This window comes from Gossypium hirsutum, chromosome A05 (genome assembly GCF_007990345.1).
Source record: "Gossypium hirsutum isolate 1008001.06 chromosome A05, Gossypium_hirsutum_v2.1, whole genome shotgun sequence".
Taxonomy (NCBI): domain Eukaryota; kingdom Viridiplantae; phylum Streptophyta; class Magnoliopsida; order Malvales; family Malvaceae; genus Gossypium; species Gossypium hirsutum.
Window position 1 is genome coordinate 5,427,064 of NC_053428.1, and position 19,164 is coordinate 5,446,227.

Sequence of the window (19,164 nt, forward strand, 5' to 3'; positions counted from 1 at the left end):
TATTTCTATAAATACTTATTAACCAATCGCATGAAGATTAGCTATTACTTTATTAATTGTTTAGAGTTAATTCATTTGATTAAGATTTTCAGTCGATTAATCATTTTAGATGTGTGATGTGGAGCATATTTAAAATATATTATTTTTATTGATGCATATTTAAAATATGTTAATTAAATTGTAAACATGTGTGTATTTACCTCATAGATAACTTGAATTTGATGTGTTAAAAACAAACATGTCAATTAATTTTGAGAAAATATGTTCTTTCTTTTTAACACAATAGATTTGTGATATTAATGTCGTAGATAGAAACATGTTTATAATTTAATTAAAAATGACAAATTTTAAATCGTCTAATGTATTTCAAATAGGTCTACCCTAAGTGGAGTTTTGTTTTTTCTTCTGAAATGCAGGTGTGAGACGGATTTTTTTTAATAGCGAGTATAGAGCATCCGCATTAGCAGACGGTTTGGAAATTGTCTAAGAAATGGGGCTTAGGAAAGTTTGAATGGGAAAGTGATAATTTGTTGCAGAATCAACAGAACTGGGCAGGCGAGGAAGCCTTGGTTTGCCACATTCTGAGGATTTGCTCAAGACCTTGGATGGTTTGTTTCAAATATAGCAGCATAAATCAAATTGAGGCTGGCACATATAAAATATTTGACAACATGTATTCATCATCATCCCTTCATTGCTATCCTTAAATTTAATCCATTTACCTTAAATATATTTTACATCATATTTATATCATCATCTAACATTCAAACCAAAGAATAGATTATCATAATAACTTAATTAATATATATGACACATTAAGAATTTAATTAAAATACTTTAAATTTTTTTATCAATAAAAACTTAAAATAATAATTAAGAGAAATTAACCCAATTGCTAAAATCATTTGGCGTTGAATTCCAATAATTTTGTTTTAAAACATGTTTAAAATATTTGTATTGCTGTTGTTATTATACACCATGCATATAGCAAAAACATGGACTGTCTTAGGACATGCTTCAATAATGTATTTAATACATAATATTATCGTGTATGACCAGGGGTGAAGTTAGGAAATTTTTTTAGGGACCGAAATAAAATTTTAATTTTTAATAGTATATATGTTTATAATTTTTAATGAATTAAATTAATTTTTTATAAATTAGGAGAGTCAAAGTATAATTTTATATTTATTAATTTAAAATTTTAAAAATTTCTAAAAAAACATAAATAACAATTTTTGTATGATATAACTTTTGAATTTGATTATTTCAAAATCACTCGTCACTTTGAATTATAACATTTTATTATGTCCAAAAATAGTAATAATTGTAACTTTTATTATGTTTAGGTCTCTATTTTTACTGCACAAATTTTAGATTCAAATTATTTCCGTTTTTAATTTATTTATATTTTAAATTAAATTAAATTAAATTAATTATTGTTCAATCATATATTTATGGTTGTAACTTGTAAACTCAAGAAGGAAAAAAAATAATTGCAACTTGGAAAATACCATACAAGGCTATTAGTTAATTTTAAACATATTAATTAATATTACTTGATTGCCAAACATTAATTAATATGTGGTAGCTTATTTTTGTTATTATTATATTATTAGGCTTAATTGCAACTCAAGTTAAACATTAGTATGAGGTTCCTTAATAAGGTGATTGTTATCCTACAAGTAATTAGGATAAACAAACTCAACTCGAAATCAATGAAAATTAAATAAAAATCTATTAACAAGTTGTCTCTTCCAACTCATGAAATCCAGAAATGCACCTGTATGCATGCATTTCATTATATATATAAATATAAGTGTTAGCAGCTTTTGCTGATCTCCCAATCTTCATTTGCATATGCATTCATATATAATTATAGATCGGTTCATGTTGGAATTTTATACAAACCTTTGACGGATCCAGTTGTATATCCAGAGATGAATCCCCCCATGAATTAAGGACATTAATAATAATAGCATAAAGGAAATGACAGCCATAATTACGCAGAGCTAAACCCAACTCATATACATTGCATTTTAATTATTATTATCGAAGAAATTAGAGTAATTAATATTATATATAAAAATGTATATTATGTGTTGTCACTAACTCAGTGGACCAAGAAAATAATTCGAAAAGATTTGGTAAGGACCCCGTACTACCCTACACATTTATTTTTATTATTTATAAAAGAAAATTTTTGTGATAAATTTTTATTAGTCCATGAGAAGGACGTGAAACGGGGAAAGCGTTATTAAAGAAAAATGAGGGACTTAATAATTTATGGAAATAGAATTTTTAATATTAATGAGAAAAAAAAAAGCACCACAAGTTGTTCTATAATATATCAACTTGCAAATTGCAATGTATGTGGGCAATAGGAAAAGATTGATGGCCACATACATACATTTCCCATATCTTAAATTTCAACCACATATGACACTTGGAATATTAATCCACAGTTTTTCAAATAAAAAATATAAAAAAGTATGAATTATTTTATAAATTAATTTTTTTGAGATAATTAGTCACCAAAAAGTAAGGATATTTTAGAATTTAGGCATTAATTATAATAACATATTGTGCCAAGTGCATTTATTGATAAACTCTGTATTAATTTCAATATATTTAATAAATAGAATAATCCTAGAAATTTTTTTAGATCTCTATTGTTAAGTGTTAACAAAAGCTATACCATTTGAAGCATAATTTGCCCCACCTCCAACGGCAGTCCGACCCTGCCCTCATAGGCTATAGCACTTCTCAAATATGAACATTTTGACTTGGAAAAATATCAGTATTATTGATTAGTGTAAAACATATATAAAAAACCAATTGATGAGATAAGATGAAATTCATAGTTTAGCAGGCAGGGTTTGAGAGATTAACAACAACTATTTTCCCACTCAAAATTTAATTATTGGTAATTATGATTTGAATATATAAGGCTTTTTTTTATATATATATGTTAATTTTAACCATTAAGAAGCAAGGTATGCAAGAAAATGGATAGGTTCATTGTTCATTCTGGAATGTTAAATCAGCCATAGACAATGAAAACGACGTCCATCCATTTGAATTATGCGTAGAATTTTGTATTAAACGGATGTAAATTTAATTATTAATTTTAACAGGGATCAAAATGCAATACTTCCATTTTACCTAATGACCCAAGTTTCTAGGTTACTGTATGTACTATTGATAACTAAGGAACCTTTGAATTACCCCAGTTTCTAGGTTACTGTGAACACATGAAAAGTATAAATATTATTTCTAGGTTACTGCATACACATAAATATATATATGCATCATTTGAGTTTATCACAGGCAGATGCATAGATTCTTCTTCCCAGGTTCATTGATTTTTAGTGAACGTAAATATACGCTTTTGACCAAAGATTAAGGTTCCCTTTCTTTGGTAATTTAACTTGCATTAGTATAAACATAAATAATTAACAAATATAGTGCATTAATTATTTTCCTAGGTTGTTATTATTTTTAAATTGATTTTAATCTTAAAAGTTGAAACCAACCACTTGGACTAAAAATCTTCCATGATATCCACGAGGGATAATATTAAATTATAAAAGGAGCAAGGACCATCCCCAAGTCTTTCTTTATCTTCTTATCACTACTACTTCTAAATGTGCCCAACTCATCATGTAATGTTCATATTCTCCATTTGACTAATCTATTATCATCATCCACTTGCTTTCTCTATTTTTTTTTGGGGTGCATTAATTAAGGTGAGGGAATTGCTTGTTCAATACGTGAAACCTCCCAGTTTCAATCTATATTTATTCTATTTCACTGTTTTTATCATATTATTTTTTATATATTAAAAAAAAGCAAATATAAATAACACAAAATATCAAATGGGACGTGATAATTGAAAAGTAATTAATTTTAAAATTTAATGATATAAAGTTAATCATGATATTATCATAAAATGCTAATGGTATTAAAGAAAAAGGAAAGTATAAAAGAGGAACAGGGGTTGTTGAAAAAAAAGACAACTTGACACCGGGTTCTTTGCCTCAATGATGTACGTGGTAAAAGGAACAAAAAAAAAAAAGGCTGACCATTTTGTTTTGTTTGAAAGGGGGGCAAGGAAAAGATACGAGTCAAGGATGGGGCAATAGTGGGGCCCAACAACGCGCACTTTGTATGTTGGAGGATGAAGAAGCCATCTTTTCTTTAAATTTTGTTGTCAAATTCGATGTATGCTTCCAGAAACAGTGACTTCATTAGCAAGTTCCAGTTTAAACACGGTTGTGAAAGTATTCTCCAAACTTTCATTTACTATTACTTTTGAAACTGATCTTTTAGAATATTAATTAAAATATAGGACATTATATTATGTGTTACAACATTAGGTTAATATGCTCATTCTTAAATTAAATGTGAAACACATTTAGTCAATTCAAGTTGCTTTAGTTGAATTTAAGGTCTGATTGTCTGGTGGTTATCAAGAAATTTCCTATGGCTTCTCCACACGAAAACAACACACCTTTGAGGCAGCTTAAGATTAACCTTCAAAAACCTTTTTTTTATTTTATGTAATATTAGATCATGATATTTGTAATTTTGGAGTTTGTCTTTTATATATGTAAAGTATATGGAGTTGTGGTGTGGTGCATGTGCATTGTAATACAACTGGGGCCGATTTTTTTTGTGACAAAGGAACCCACAGGCAAGAGGTGCTATTAATGTTTTGAGCCTAACATTTGCAAAGGGCAACTGTTTCCAAGTTTTGAGACACAGTGGGCTAGACCCAGCTCCCTTTAAATGGGTTATTGATGGCATCTTGTTTCTTTTAATAAAAAAGACAAAAACGCACAAACGACAGTCCATTGTTAACTATCAGCAAAGGGGCCAAGAAGTTCATATAGAAATAGTGGGATATTTGCATCTTTATGCAAGAATAATACAGAGAAGATGATAAGTAAATAGACAATCTCAATAATTCATGGGGAAAAATATATTTCCTTTCTCTAGTTTTGCATCATCCTGCTTTAACCATATAAGCCCTCTTGCTCCCAAACATCAACTAGGAAATCCACCATCTCCTGTCACAGTTAACACGACAAGGCTTGAGGAACAGTACGAGGAGGATATCTATAGTTTCTAATAAGGATAAGAAAACAAGCATACAAAACTTACAGGAAGGGGGATTGGGTGCGGAAATGGCTTAAAGTTCCCATGTAAACTCTCGTAGATTGTATTCCAACTGCAATAAAATGGTGTAGATAATAAGCACCATCAAGATATAGGTGTTTAAAAAAAAGAATAAAAATGAAAAAGCCCTGTTTTTAACATGTAAGTTGTAAAGAGTGGTTGAAACAAGTTAAACTTGGCTTAATGGTTGTTATCCTCTCCTTAAGAGGGTTAAGGTCTGGGCTTCAAGTTCCCTCTCCTATGTATTGGAGTTAATGTTCTATGCTTTTAAATTAAGAACTAAAATTACGAACCTTATCGTGGGTTGCCGAGGTTGCACCCATTTGTCGGACTTATTATTTCCAAGCCATTGTTGCCTTGTTTGGTTCCAAAGAAGAAGGCCTGCAAGCAAAATTTCATCTTGAAAAAATTTACCTACCAATATGATTATCCCTCTGTAGGCAGATGTTTTCCGGTACATTCGGTATAATGCTGCTACAAACTTGCAATATCACATGAAAATAAACGAAACAAGGGGATGCTATTCAACTTTGTTTAGTAGCATATAGAAGCTAACATAGGTGAACTTGCCATGATTTTCAAATTCAGAAGGATGACTTGTGCTGCCAGAAGGATCGAGATTAGATGCGTTGGTTGATGAAATGCTTCCCTGGGACTGGACTCCACTATGTTCCATCTCGCACCCACTGCTATTCCAGAAATCCTCAGAACAGCTAGATCTCTTTGCTTTCCGGCCTTGAATCTTTAGACGCTTAGATGGATCATCCACCGCAATGAAGCACCCAAAACAACCTCTGCTCTGTTACAAACCAGGATTAACCAAGTGCATGATCGGTATCAAGTATCAACTATAACAACTTAATCCTTAAATCTACCAGCTGGAAGAAAAAGCCATCAATTTTGCAGCCATAATAATATAAAAATCTGAGAATAATTGAAAAAAAAAGGGAAGCTTCAAAATGTGTGATGTTGAAGATAATCAATGAGTGGTTGCACATGAAACATAGTGACATTGACATATCAATCATTTTCCTGAGTCTAGATGACATGAACTACAAATATGACCACGGGGCAGGTGAATAATGCAAATTACGCCAGGCAAACAGCTAAACCTTTGGTGGCGAAGGGGCGATATCTAGGCTTAATCTCCAATGAGTAGGGGATCAAATTTGTGCAGTAACTAAAAGCAAACATGCAAATATCAATCAAGCCCATTTTCCCTAATACATAAATGCAGGGAAGGTAAATTATGCAAATTGCACCAGCTTAATCTCCAACATGTAGAGGATCATATTTCGTGCAGGAACTAAATGCAATTACAAAAATCACTTAAGCCCATTTTACTAAAGTTTCAATACAGAGAAACATACAAAAGAAAAGTCGTCTCTCACACTGAAGAGAGCTTTGCATTTAGCCTTGAATGTGTCCATCAGCCAGTGTGTTAGAGCACGTAAATAAGCTCCAGAAAAGAAAACAAACGAACAAAATGGTTTCTTCCCAAAACATCTCTCAGTCTGAGGTAATAAACAACACCTAGGGTTCATAGCTCCCGTGGAACCTCAAATCCCAAAAGCAAAACAAAATCTCTTGTGTCATGCAATCAGCTATCCAATGCTTCAAGCAAAGAATGCCCCTCAAAATCGAAAAAGTCCCCTAAAACCGTTTCCCCCTTCCCTCCGTACGTCTCATCTTATAGCTCGCTTACACAACAAGTAAGCACTAAACATATCCCAAAGATTCTATACTTAAAGATAAAAGCAAACTTGAACTACACAAACAAAGCATTGACAACATTGTTTTATAACCAAGAGAGCTAAGAGCTAAATGTGATAATATCCACTCAAACAAACAGCTTAAAAGGTACAAACTTTTTTCCTTGCAGTAAAAAAAAAAATATGAAGAAGAAGAACTGACCCCATGCAAGCAAAAAGGGCAGAGATCCAAGTGGGAAGGTAACCAGAAGATTGCATCTAAAATCCCCAAAGCAAAACCAAAATTCCAGGAAAGAAAAGATTTAAATTCCTGCAAGGTTAAAAAAAAAATCAATACTTTTTGCTTTTCTTTTTTAAAATCTTTTCCCCGGACTTTTTTCCTAGAAAATGAAACAAGGAAAAAAAAGGGGTTTTCTGAAAAGAAAGAAGACCTTGAAAACGGCATGTTTAGAAATGGATACGGATATTTCGTGATTAAAACGTAAATCTTGTTACTGGAAAGACGTTGGTTTCCAGCTCCTTCAGTTACCAAAGGGCTCTCGTTCAGTTCTCCTTTGTAGCCTCCTAAATTAATCTGTTTTCTAGTTTTATTGAATGGCTTGAAATTGTAAATTTCTTTAAAATCTTAACCTCGAAGTTGGTTACCTTTTAGTATATACTATTTTTTCCTAAATTTTGAAAATATAATATATATTATTAAATATATAAATCCGTTCCGATTCCTTAAAAGATTTAACTTGAGAGCTTCTTTTGCTGAAATAATGAAGTTAGATAGCATACATGGCTACAAATATTTTTCAAGCAAATCCTGTATTGGCAGCTATGAAACTAAGTAGTTACTATTGGAGGAAGGATGTTTGATTTGCTTCCAAGGACAGGAGCATTGGTGTCTGGAAAATTTTCAGCCCCTCGAAGGGATGAAACTGAGCCATCTTCTCCAACATTAATGGGGTAGCGAAGCAGGTGACCCGGCAGATCCTCCTCTAGTGCTTCACTTGAGTACAAAACCCAGTTTCTTTCAGCAATAGAATTCACTTCCTGGACGCATTTCTCGGTTTCTGGAGTAGCGAAAGAGTCATGGCGCTGACCGAGATGTTCTTTCCAAAGAGCCATACGAAGACCATATATCTGACCCCTAGCCGGTTGCTTAGTAGCTAAATGATATGGTTGAAATGCCCCCATTGCAATCTCAGAGTCTCTTGAGCCAGCCATTGATCTCTCATTGATGTTGGCAGAGCCAATGATTATGTACTCATCATCAACTGAGAAGAACAAGAAGCTATAAACATGTTCAAATGGGAAAATTAAATAAATAAAAAGGTTGAGAGATTTCTGCTAAAATAAAACTATGATCAGTTCATTACATACCAATCATCATCTTTGAATGAACATAGATCATAAATCGGCGTGACTGTTGAGCTCTCCCATAATCTGAATTAGGGTCTGGTTTCTCATTAGGTAAGTACTCTCCACTCTTGTTATTTTTCTCCCGGTTCCCAAGGCAGAAAAACGTCAAATAGTCTCGGGGATTGCCCTTATTGTGAAGGGCTTGAGCAACATCACGATACATCATTTGAATGGTTCTCCTTTGCCAATCTAAGATTGCCTGGACAGGACCACTCTCTGGTATACCTTCAGGCCACATTGGAATCACAATGTACACTGAAAACCTCTCGCCTGCTTTAATTTTACTTACAATCTTTAGGGAGAGTTCTTTTGGTATGAGATTTAAAGCAGCAATATCTTCATCCTTGACGTCCTCAGAGTTCCAACCAAAGGAGCTTCCTAGGAAATATTGGTTTTCAATGTAAATGAAGTTCTTTGCTCGGCGAATTGCATTGATATATGCATCTTGAATGCTTCGTTCAATGATGGTGTTTTTTCCACTTAGAAGGCCATATTGATGTGCTATCTTAACATTTTCAGGAAAGCCAACAACCGCCCCGTTATCAATGGATCGAAACAACTGGACACACCATGTTTCACTGTGATCTAAAGGCAGGTTCTTTGGTGGTCGGCATGTCATTTCTTCTAGCTTCTTCGTAGAAAACAGGTGATGTTTCCTACACACAGCTTGTTTTAACCACCTTTGTTCGAAATTGTAAAGGACATCCCAAGCAACCGGACCTTCTAGTTTGCAATGAATATCATGCCAAGGCTCCCTCGGACCGCCTTTCTCGATTGATGAGTAATTGAAGTTTGGCTGATGGAAATCATCATGATGGATGTCTTTCAATGTATCAAATAAAGGATGATCTTGCGTATCATATCTTCCGTCACAAAGATCAATACCGCCGATAAAACTGACAACCGTTCGGTTCTCTCCTGGATTCGGGTTTTCGCTATCAACTATAAGTGTCTTCTGATGGTGAGTAAACATGGTAGCAATTTTAATGCCCTCGACAAAGCTTCGTTTATTATCAGGATTACGAGGACATAAAACGCAATGCACTCCCCTAAACCGAAAATAGGCCGATGTTTCTTCGTCATGGGTTGACATCAAGCCTTCCTGTTTCAGCAATTCAATGGAAGTTCTATCATCCCAAACAAGCAAAAGAACTTTCACCCCTGCCCTGGCCTTCTTCAAAAGCAGGTTCCCAAGTGTTTCATCACTTCCAGGCTTTTCTTTCTTTGGATCCCTTATCAAAGTTATCTCAGTGTAAACAGACCAACCGGTTATATAAATGAAGTGTTGGGCACTATTAATTGCATCATAGATGTCTTCCCAACATCTTCGAGGGTCATAAGTCATCCCAGGTATGTCAGGCTTGAAACCATCGGAGATATTGGCATCTTGATACAGAGTAACTTTGCAGCCCTGTCGCTGTCGAAAGAAAGTGTAAGGAACTCCCTCAAAACCCGGGGTTTTAATTCCCACACCCCAACTTTCCTCCTGGATAACACTTTGAAACTGCAATGCAACACGGATTTGTGGCTGTCCAGGTAGTGCCTTACGCTCCTCATCCTGTATTTTAAGATTGCAAGTCACGGTAGCCCCATTGGCTACAATAATATCTTTGACAGGCAAATAAGCTCGGCCTATTAGCACTGCTCCTATCGGACTGTTATCCTTTACAGTGAATATAACATGTGAGATCAAATGGGCACAATATATGCGGAAGGTCTCGTTCCATTGGGGCGAAGATGGCTTGTGTCTTACAACACCTGTTCGGGCAACTCTGGCTTTGTCTAGATCAACCGTTGCATACAGCTGTGGACCTAACGCCTGCAAAAGAAGTTATTGGAATATTTCAGAGCACGCGAGATGAATGAAAGGTGGAAGAGTATGGCAGGTATCGCACCGTTCTCTTGAATGTGGCAAGACATTTTTTCTGGAACTTGCTTGCAGTCATCGTCCCCTACATTTAAAGAAAACAATAGCACAAGGATTTAATTCCTTTAGAAATAAAAATAAAAAGGTCCATTAGTTTTGTTTACATTCAACATTAACACATGGTAATCAGACAGTTAAGAATGTGTGCGTGTTATAAATCACTGTAATATCGTGATCAAGACATTGTAGTATCTTCGTATTATGTATATTTAAAGGACCATTCTCTTACAGTTAAATTCGAATATGTTAGAACGGATATAGTTTAAACTAAAATGAAGAGAATGGATAACATAAGATATGAGAAATTATTCCAGACATGATATAATTTTAATGCAGCTCTAATAAATAGTCCCTAAATATGTACAGGTTTACCTGGAGGCAAAAATTCTCTCTACATCCAAATGGTAGCTCATCTATCCCATATATTGTTGCAGAAAGTGTCCCATGCAGCAAATGTTTCTGCTCCTCCTGCGTCATTGTTTGACCAGCGAATTCCTAAAGAGATGAGTAAAAATACACCCACAATATGAACTTTTCTAAACAGAGCAAAAGAGAAAAGCTTTTGGGTGATTGCCTTAAAGACAGCTTAATGGATGAACTCCAGGGGAGAGATTTTGATGTGGCATGTTGTTCAAAATTATAATTAGAATTGCTTTCTTTAGTATAGAAGTGTGAAGAAAAATATTCATATGCATTTAAAGTAGGAATCAGTTCCCAACTTTGCTTTCCGGTAAACACTTTGCCAGAAGCAATGTATGAATTCTTTAAATAAATATACAAAAACCGGAATTGCTGGAATTGCAACGTTAAGACTTATTAGAGTCCAGATGTTAAAACATTTGGAACATTTTACATGCACAAGGATAGGCCATTAAGGTTTTTTTCTAAACGTTAATGTTGTTTATTACAGGTAGTGTGCTTGATTCGTAACCACCCCCCCCCCCAAAAAAAAAAGGTAATCCAACAAAACTGGGTTTAGCAATGCATTTAAAGTCATTCTTTGCTTGGATATTGAAGCATGTGAATCAAAGACAGAATCTAAAACAAGACATTAGAGGTATTAAATGTCAAGATTCCAAATCTCTTTCTTTGCTTTTTTCTTCTCCCTTTAAAAGCTTTTGGGTATAGACAAATGAGAAGGCAAATGCTAGGATGGGTATAAGAAGAAATATTTTATTATTGATCTCATCGATAATAAAGAACCTAAATAGAACAAAGCATGTAAAAATGAAACTTAAGCCAAAAGAAAGGGTCAATAATGATTGAGTCAGGCAGGGCAGCCTCTTGATTCATAGCCTTTGAAGGATCACAATAAGCAGAACTTACAATGAGCAACGGTTATACTGGAGGGACCAAAATCACTTGCTAATCCATTTACTGAGACAAGACCATGATTATATTCAAGCAAAGCAAGAAAATTGAAAAATATTAGTTTCATACAAAGCATGGAAAATCATCTTTGAACAATCACAATAGGTCATAGCAACAATAGGGTAACAGCAGAGATGTACTGCATTACAAACCAACATTACAACTTCATCTTTCAAAATGGCAGAGTGGCTTTGCGACCAAGAAGCCTGATCCAGCAAAAGAATTTGCTGCCAAAACAGTCAAATACTGGTTATATTCGATCAGCTAGGTACCTTACTAGAGAGTTGACAGGCTTAGCAAAGTCAAGATTTTCAGTCCCCTGGTGCCTAACTTTTATTCGAGCTAGGTAATCAGCAGCAATCCAAGCAAAGCTTAACATCACAACGCCTTCATCGCCATCAGGCTTCTGGAACTCTAACTTCTTCTGAACCCATTCAGGATGGTAAGTGACTTGGTACCATGCTGAAGCCTTTCTTTCATACAACTTGTTCTTCTCATCCTCATTGAGCTGCTCAAATTCGGAGTCCATGTTCTCAAAAAGTTGTCTGAATTCTTTCCTGAGGGAACCATAAGAATGACCAAGCTTCTCCTTCAAATCCCCTAGTTTCTTACTGGCATATTTGGGCATGGACCAGATTTGGCCAGTTACGACCTCCTCTTCCCTCTTAACTTTGTACTGTTTAAGTAGTCCAATCAGCTGCCCGTCATAGGAGCACTTTTTAGCCCATGCATCAGTTATGTAGTCAGCGGATCCTGTAATTTCAAGATCTGCATCATAATTGATGTCACTAGCACCAAAATTGAGCTCAGAAGATTCAGAGACATCTTTGTCATATGCATCTTTGATATAACGATATAGTCTTCCCAGAATTTTGTTTGACTTGTATGACTGGAACTCCTCTTTACCCATAAAATCTGGGTAAAGTTTTGGTTTTAATTGAGCAGGCATCGACACAATCTTCCCGGTTTTAGGAAAATCAACAGCTATAGCCGCTAACTCTGCGAGATGTATACATTTCTCATCTGAAGCACCATGTTCACTAAGGTCAGAATGAACCACATGTGCATTGCAGATACTTCCCAGGTGCTCATTCACCATGTTTTTTGAAAAAAACTCAATTATGTCCTGTAGAGTAAATGTGAAACAAAAGAGTCAAAAGATTATGTCTTTCACCTACTTGGAACTTAAAAATAGTTCATTCATCAGAATATAAACTGATGACCCCCTTTTTGATATATTGTATACAAGATTATATTCCCACGATTGTGCTCCAGTTTCTACCATTTGAGGATTCTTTTCCTCTTTAGCACACTAGGAAATTATAATAAAGTATTCACCATGACATAAATCCAAAACCCGCTTTTCCTGTTTTATTAATATGTTATACTTGAGAACTTCCTAGTGTTATTGCCACAGTTTTTCTCATTGCCCTATGGAAATTATAGCAACACAGACAGTTACCAGTGACAAGAAAAACCATTTCAAAAACAGTCTGTCAGTCAGATTTCAACCCAATAACATAGTGCCATTACAACATTAAGACAGCCGGTTATATAACCATAAAAGAATAATAACATTAAAACAGATAGTTAGGCACTCAAACATGCATGTCTATGATAGAAACATTCCTTTCAATACTAGCTTCCAAGTACCATACTAGAAAACAATACTGTTTTGTAGGAACAAATTGTTGGTTTTATTAAGAAGTGCTGGTACTTGTATTTTGCAATTGAGAATAAGGAAATTAAAAAAAAAATTCTGGAATTTCGCCAATAGGAAAAAAGGAAATAAGAGAAAAACAATTCTGGAAAACCACAGGTTCATAAAAGTTCAATGATAATAATAAAACAGAACAAACAGTTACCTTATGAGTGACTGAGCGATTCAACTCTCGAGGCGCATCAGGGTCATACTGCATGGGTTGTGAGCTCTTCTTGCTAGGGGGGATAAGAGCCTCTTCCCATGTGACAAAATAAAGGTCCCCATCAAGATCACTTCCAGAAGCTTCATTCGTATGGGGTCTCTCACCCTTTTGAGGGAAGACCAGACAGTCATACAAATGGTGTAAACCAGGGGCATCAACTGCTTCTAGAATTCTTATATCTCCAGGGTGAAGACAAGGATTCTTAGCTATGACAACCAGCCCCTTAATTACTTCAAAATTTTTCTTTGTTTCAGCAAACCTAGAACCATGTTTGAGGAAGCAGTTTTGTAGAGATGGATTTGACACTTGGATAAAGCACTGACCTTGTTCAAGTACACCTAGTTCATCCAAAACGCCCATTAACCATCTGCCTGAATGAATAAAAATCCTAGATTTTTCCCTAAGGCCCCAAAGTTGAGATGCTCTCACACAAGTCAACATTCCTCGTAAATGAGGTTCTGTCTGAGGCTTGAAACCTGCACTCAACATTATTGCTGGAGTATGCCCTTGCTCACCACAAGATGAAATAACGACTTCAAATGCTGCATCAGTGTCCACAAGGACTTTGTCCAACTTAGAAACCATGGAATTTTGCATTCCCCAAAATACTTCATCTGGCACACCCAGTGTTGAAAGCAATGTAATAATTTGCCTATTCAGGAAGCCAGGCTGAAACCTTGTCCAGGAACAGATTTCCAGTGTTGTGTGGTGAGAAAAGAACTTAATCATACTGTTCCGTAAAGAAAGACGGATCCGATCACCTTCTTCTGGCCAACAAGACACGACCCCTTTACAACCAGCATATCTAATTTGATAAGCACAAGGCGGATTCAAGTCCAGCTTCAATTTCTGAGCAACTTCCATAGCAAGATCGGGAGTGATCTTGCCAATCCCATCAGAGAAATCATATCCATTCCTCTTTATATCTGGAAGGTGCATGTTAACCTGTTCTGAAGGAACTTCCACTGTTGCGTACGTTGACGAGAAGCACTGACCCATCCTGGCAGCACATTTAGCAATATTCCGGTTTGTAAACTTCCCCATCCAACCTATAATTTGAAGCACATTTATCTTCCCATCTTCAGCAAAAAACCATGCAGAGCGGTCTCTCAATTGATTGGCTGAGAAAGCAAGGAAAGAGTATTTGCGACCACACAAGTAAAATCCATCTGTTAGAATAGACTTTACCCTTTTGAACACTCCCGTTTTCTGAGAAAAAGAGGTAGACGTCACATCCCTTACAATTGCGGCATTATAGTAAGTGAGCACATTTGCATTCATTGTCTGCATGCCTTCATCCATAAATGTGACCCTTAAAAACCGATCAGCAACATCTTTATATTTCCTGAGAACCCTATTAGAAAGCTCAACTTCCGGAAGAAGACAATAAGCTTTGGTTGGAGTAATGGCCAATCTTCTGATTTCAACAATATCATCCAACTGTGGAGGGCTCTTAAAGAGTTTGGGATTCCTCAACAGCCAGTCATGAACAACTTTCAGCTTCTCATAGGCATCATACACTGGACACCTATAGCAATAGATGTGCTTTAGTGCAGCCACATTGACCTCCATTGATTGATTTCTCAGTAGCTTAAAGAAGTCCTCTGATAGCTGGTGCTGATTAAATATGCCTTTGTGAAGTACAGCATTAACCAAAAACATTATTTCAAAAGGAATCCCTTCCTTGTAAATATAATAGAAATGATCAGACATGAACCTCCCAAAATCAGGTTCATCACGGATCCTAAGTTGTAATTTGAGATCTTCCACTGGTACTCTTCGTTCTCTGAGATAAACCATGGCCTTCTTCAGCTTTGAACCATGACGGGGAGGGACTAGGACTCTGTATGTATTACAACGACCGATAGCTCCACTTGCAGTAAAATCAGTGGTCCGGATCCACTGATCATCATCATCCAACAGATCAAATGGAACTGATTTTTCAAAGTCGTCATCAGCAGTTCTATACCAGACCCAAGGTGATGAAGCCAGCTGCAAGAGCACTACAAAACCTGACGGCTCTGAATACTGCTTATACTGCTTAACTTCATTGATATCCCTAACCAGAAATTCAACCTTAAAGTCACACTTTATGACAGCATGCTCATTTGTGCCTTTGAACGAGAAGGCTGTATCTCTGGAGAAACAAAATTTGCCGGTACAATCAAATGGATCCACAAGAAACTCAACACCAGAAGGAGGTCCTCTCCAGCCAACAAAGAATTCATCGCAGCTAGCTAGTGTTCCAATCTCCAGGGAGACATCAGGTAGCTTAAAGGGTGTTGTGTCCCTCCTCCGTCGATTCAAGTAATAAGGATTCTCAGGCCCCAAACTAACCTTCAACAGCTGATTGTTGAAAGCAAGCTCAGTACGACCTGCAGCATCCACAGCCCAAGTCACTGCTTGCGGTGAAGCAAAATGAACAAAGGCATGGGGCTCCACCTTCTTATAGTTATCTTTTCTTTGGATAACAGTAGTGTCAGTAATTTCGAAATTGGGATAAGATTCTGGTGGTGTCCATGACGTCTTCAGTCTACACCTCCAGACAAGGCCAACTTCATTCTCCAAGTACTTCATCAAATCTCTGGCTTTGACATGTCGGTCAAATCCACCAACACTAACTTGTGTCACCACAGTCTCCTTTACACTCCCTTCTAACTCCATATATTTCAGAAAATTAACCAGTTCGGGTTGAAAGCCAATAAGTTCCTGAAACAAAACTAGACACAACATATTCATGAGAGAAAAAGAACACAAATTAAGAAATCAGCACACAGACTTCTGTCATAGTAGTCAATTGAAAATAAGCCTTAATTTTCTTTTACAACAACCTCCGCAGCGACTAGGTGGATTAACACTAACATACTCAGCAACAATACTAGGTAAATTTCCTCTCAAAAGCATTTTATCCAGAGGGGGAAATTACAGGCATCAATTTGCTACCAACCCATGGAATTCAAGCCATTTAAGTGCCCCATAATAGGTGAGCAAATAATGGAACTAAAAAGTTAATTCAAACCATGGTATCTTAATTCAAACCATGGTATCTTTGAAAATGCATTAGCACCAAGTTGGACTGAGAAACAAACTACATACTTTAGTTTCAAAGGTTAGAGCTTTGTGCTTCGACAATGGTAGAAACAGAATGTATCATGCAATTGAAACTTATGGAGTAACTTCTTCATGTTCTCGGAACAAATTGAAGAATCGTTAATAGCGGAACAGTGATTTAACCCCTTTTTTTTTCTTTTTTTTTTAGTAGGAAATAACAAAGGAAAATGGAAACGATCCACCCTTATTCTATGGAACATGTATACTATCTAGACTTCATTTTCTGCCCTTATCCTTAAATTCCACATACTAATCGAGGATTCGTAATTTAACTGTACAAAATATACCTAATTGATGCAAAACAGAATCCATTCCAATTATCACTAGTAGTATGAAATTCATCTTCTTGCATTGTTTTAGGTAAAAGCTTGGATCTCTTTAAAGAGACCATAACAAACAACATGATGCCTCGCTTTAATTGTCAACCCTGTGTCCATTAATCAGAAGATCAAATTCAACCTTTTAATCTTCTGCTAAACCACATTACAGCCAAACAGTCAAATCGACAATTTAGCAAATTACAGAAATTAAAAAGAAAAAAGAAAAAGAGAACTTCAAATTTAACATGATGTGATAAAAAACGAAATACCCAAATCCAGTTTCTCATTTTAATTTCAAACAGAAACCCCTTCTAAACAAAAAGTGATCATTGCAAGGTTAGAAAACAAACGAAGTTAAACTTGAAAAGAAAAATGGGTTGTCAGAAAAATCTGCTAACCTGAAAGCGTATTGGTTTGACACAAGAAGAGAAGCAACTTTGAACGCGTTTGCAGAGTAGGAGTGAGAGAAAGAGAGCAAAGTATTTGTGAGTTTTAGGGAGTGAGTTTAGAGTTAGAGGGATGGACCCAGTATATAAACAAGTGTGCTTTTAGCGTGTCTTGAGGTTTTGCACTTCACGAAGAAGTTGTTTAGGAGAGAGACAAAGAACTTAAGTCTCCAGTTCAGATCTTCCCCTTTTTTTTTTTTCTTTTTTTTTCTTACTACTTGCTGGAGAAGTTGTTTCCGTTTCCCGCTTTTGCCTTTCTTATTGTCATTTGTATTGAGTACAAAAGAAATATTTTATTAATAGAATTTAAATTAGGTAAACTGCATTAAAATTGAGTGCGCTTTCTTCCATCGTAAATTTTTGATGTTTAGAGACAATCTTGAAATTTACTTTACTCAATTCTCCTATTTATGATATTTTTAAAACATTCTTTCATATATATTTTTTAGACTCTTAACTTTTTTAACAACTTTACTAAACTGTCTTATTTATCAAATCTTTTAACCAGTTTAGTTTCTTTCATATAATTTGTGTTAATTCTTATTTTTATTACAGTTTATATATTAATAATTGTATAATGTTGAAATTAATTTATAAATCCGAGTGCATCGTCAACTAAATTTGTTGGAAACTCAAAAAATATATTTTTTTAAGTAATATGAAAAATTAATAATAATCAAGTGGTAAAAAGTGTGTGAAAGTGAAACGCTTGTTGAAAGGAGTGTTTGTAACTAAACTTATACTTTATTTAAGTAAAAAATTGAAATTGAATAAAATACTAAAATATAAAATTTCAATAAAATTAACAAGGAAAATGTGACATTTGAATTGCTCTGACTTAAAATTATTAGAATTTATTAAAATATTGTAAAATTATAATAATAAAAAATCATGTTGGAGTTAATTTCAATAACTTTAACACTGGTAGAAAAATGAGACTAATGCCTCGGGAGAATGTTTGAAAATCCAACTCCAAATATGGAAAACACATTTAAAGAATCTTGCAACAATGCTTAAGTTTAAGCATTATCCCTATTTAACTCTTAAATAGGAGGATAAATACATTTCAATACGTTCAAACTCACATCTTATTATATTAGATCAATGATATATTATTTTGTTTTGCATGTAAAAATCATTAAATATAATATGCAAAGGATACTAAAGTAAAAATCAATTTGTTCAAAAAATTCAAATGTACATTGACGAAAATATTACATTTAAAGACACTAAATTTAACGCATTAACTATTTTTCGTTAAAAAAATATATAATCTAAACGTTTAAATCGATAAAAACAAATACATTAACACTTAATCCACGTCATTTTATTTACTAAAATGCCAACTTGTAATTTTAATTTCTTTTCATAACAATACAAGATTTTTCTTTTTCTTTTCTTTTTTTCATTTATCTTCTTCTTTACTAAAAAAATTCCCCTACAAACACCAGTAGTGGAAGAGACCAACTTGAAAGCTAAAAGCGAGCAAAGATTCACCAAATAACTGAAAGCACTGTTTGAGAAGCAAGCCAAGAGCAAAGGTTGGTCAAGAAGGAGATATTCATCATAAAAATTGAAAGAGAAACGAATGCTCCCTTCCACTGCAAAATCCACCAACGTTAAATGAATACAAGTTCGCTTCCGTCGAAGGAGGCATCATCTGCAACAGCAATATCATCGCGAGGACATCTAATTGTACTAAAGAGGAAGTAGATGCCATTTTGATGCAACAGGGAAGGCTTAGCAAGAAGTGCCCCAGTGCCA

At 34.8% G+C, this 19,164-nt stretch overlaps 3 protein-coding genes across 5 annotated transcripts; all 3 read right to left on the reverse strand.

The window, feature by feature from the left end:
• Positions 1 to 4,892: 4,892 nt before the first annotated feature.
• On the reverse strand, positions 4,893 to 7,337 carry LOC107958954 (uncharacterized). The gene is made up of 6 exons (XM_041112977.1): positions 7,325 to 7,337; positions 7,096 to 7,203; positions 5,752 to 5,980; positions 5,475 to 5,562; positions 5,167 to 5,233; positions 4,893 to 5,072 (listed from the first exon to the last, which is right to left on the reverse strand). The coding sequence occupies exons 3-6, from the start codon at positions 5,855 to 5,857 to the stop codon at positions 5,019 to 5,021; spliced, it is 315 nt and encodes a 104-aa protein (XP_040968911.1). The 5' UTR covers positions 5,858 to 5,980; positions 7,096 to 7,203; positions 7,325 to 7,337; the 3' UTR covers positions 4,893 to 5,018.
• Positions 7,338 to 7,616: 279 nt separating this feature from the next.
• Positions 7,617 to 10,742, reverse strand: LOC107958953 (phospholipase D alpha 1). The gene is made up of 4 exons (XM_016894876.2): positions 10,600 to 10,742; positions 10,196 to 10,252; positions 8,262 to 10,119; positions 7,617 to 8,155 (listed from the first exon to the last, which is right to left on the reverse strand). Exons 1-4 carry the CDS (start codon positions 10,702 to 10,704, stop codon positions 7,722 to 7,724), a joined length of 2,454 nt encoding a protein of 817 aa, XP_016750365.1. The 5' UTR covers positions 10,705 to 10,742; the 3' UTR covers positions 7,617 to 7,721.
• An 863-nt stretch (positions 10,743 to 11,605) lies between these two features.
• On the reverse strand, positions 11,606 to 17,642 carry LOC107958956 (RNA-dependent RNA polymerase 6-like). Of its 3 annotated transcripts, NM_001400392.1 has the most exons (4): positions 17,353 to 17,627; positions 16,922 to 17,061; positions 13,464 to 16,243; positions 11,606 to 12,724 (listed from the first exon to the last, which is right to left on the reverse strand). In NM_001400392.1, the coding sequence occupies exons 2-4, from the start codon at positions 16,974 to 16,976 to the stop codon at positions 11,849 to 11,851; spliced, it is 3,711 nt and encodes a 1,236-aa protein (NP_001387321.1). In that variant the 5' UTR covers positions 16,977 to 17,061; positions 17,353 to 17,627; the 3' UTR covers positions 11,606 to 11,848. The 3 variants fall into 3 exon arrangements, with proteins under 3 accessions (NP_001387321.1, XP_016750374.1, NP_001314612.2); XM_016894885.2 differs by lacking the exon at positions 16,922 to 17,061 and having other exon boundaries at positions 13,464 to 16,232; positions 17,353 to 17,642; NM_001327683.2 differs by lacking the exon at positions 16,922 to 17,061.
• Positions 17,643 to 19,164: the final 1,522 nt, after the last annotated feature.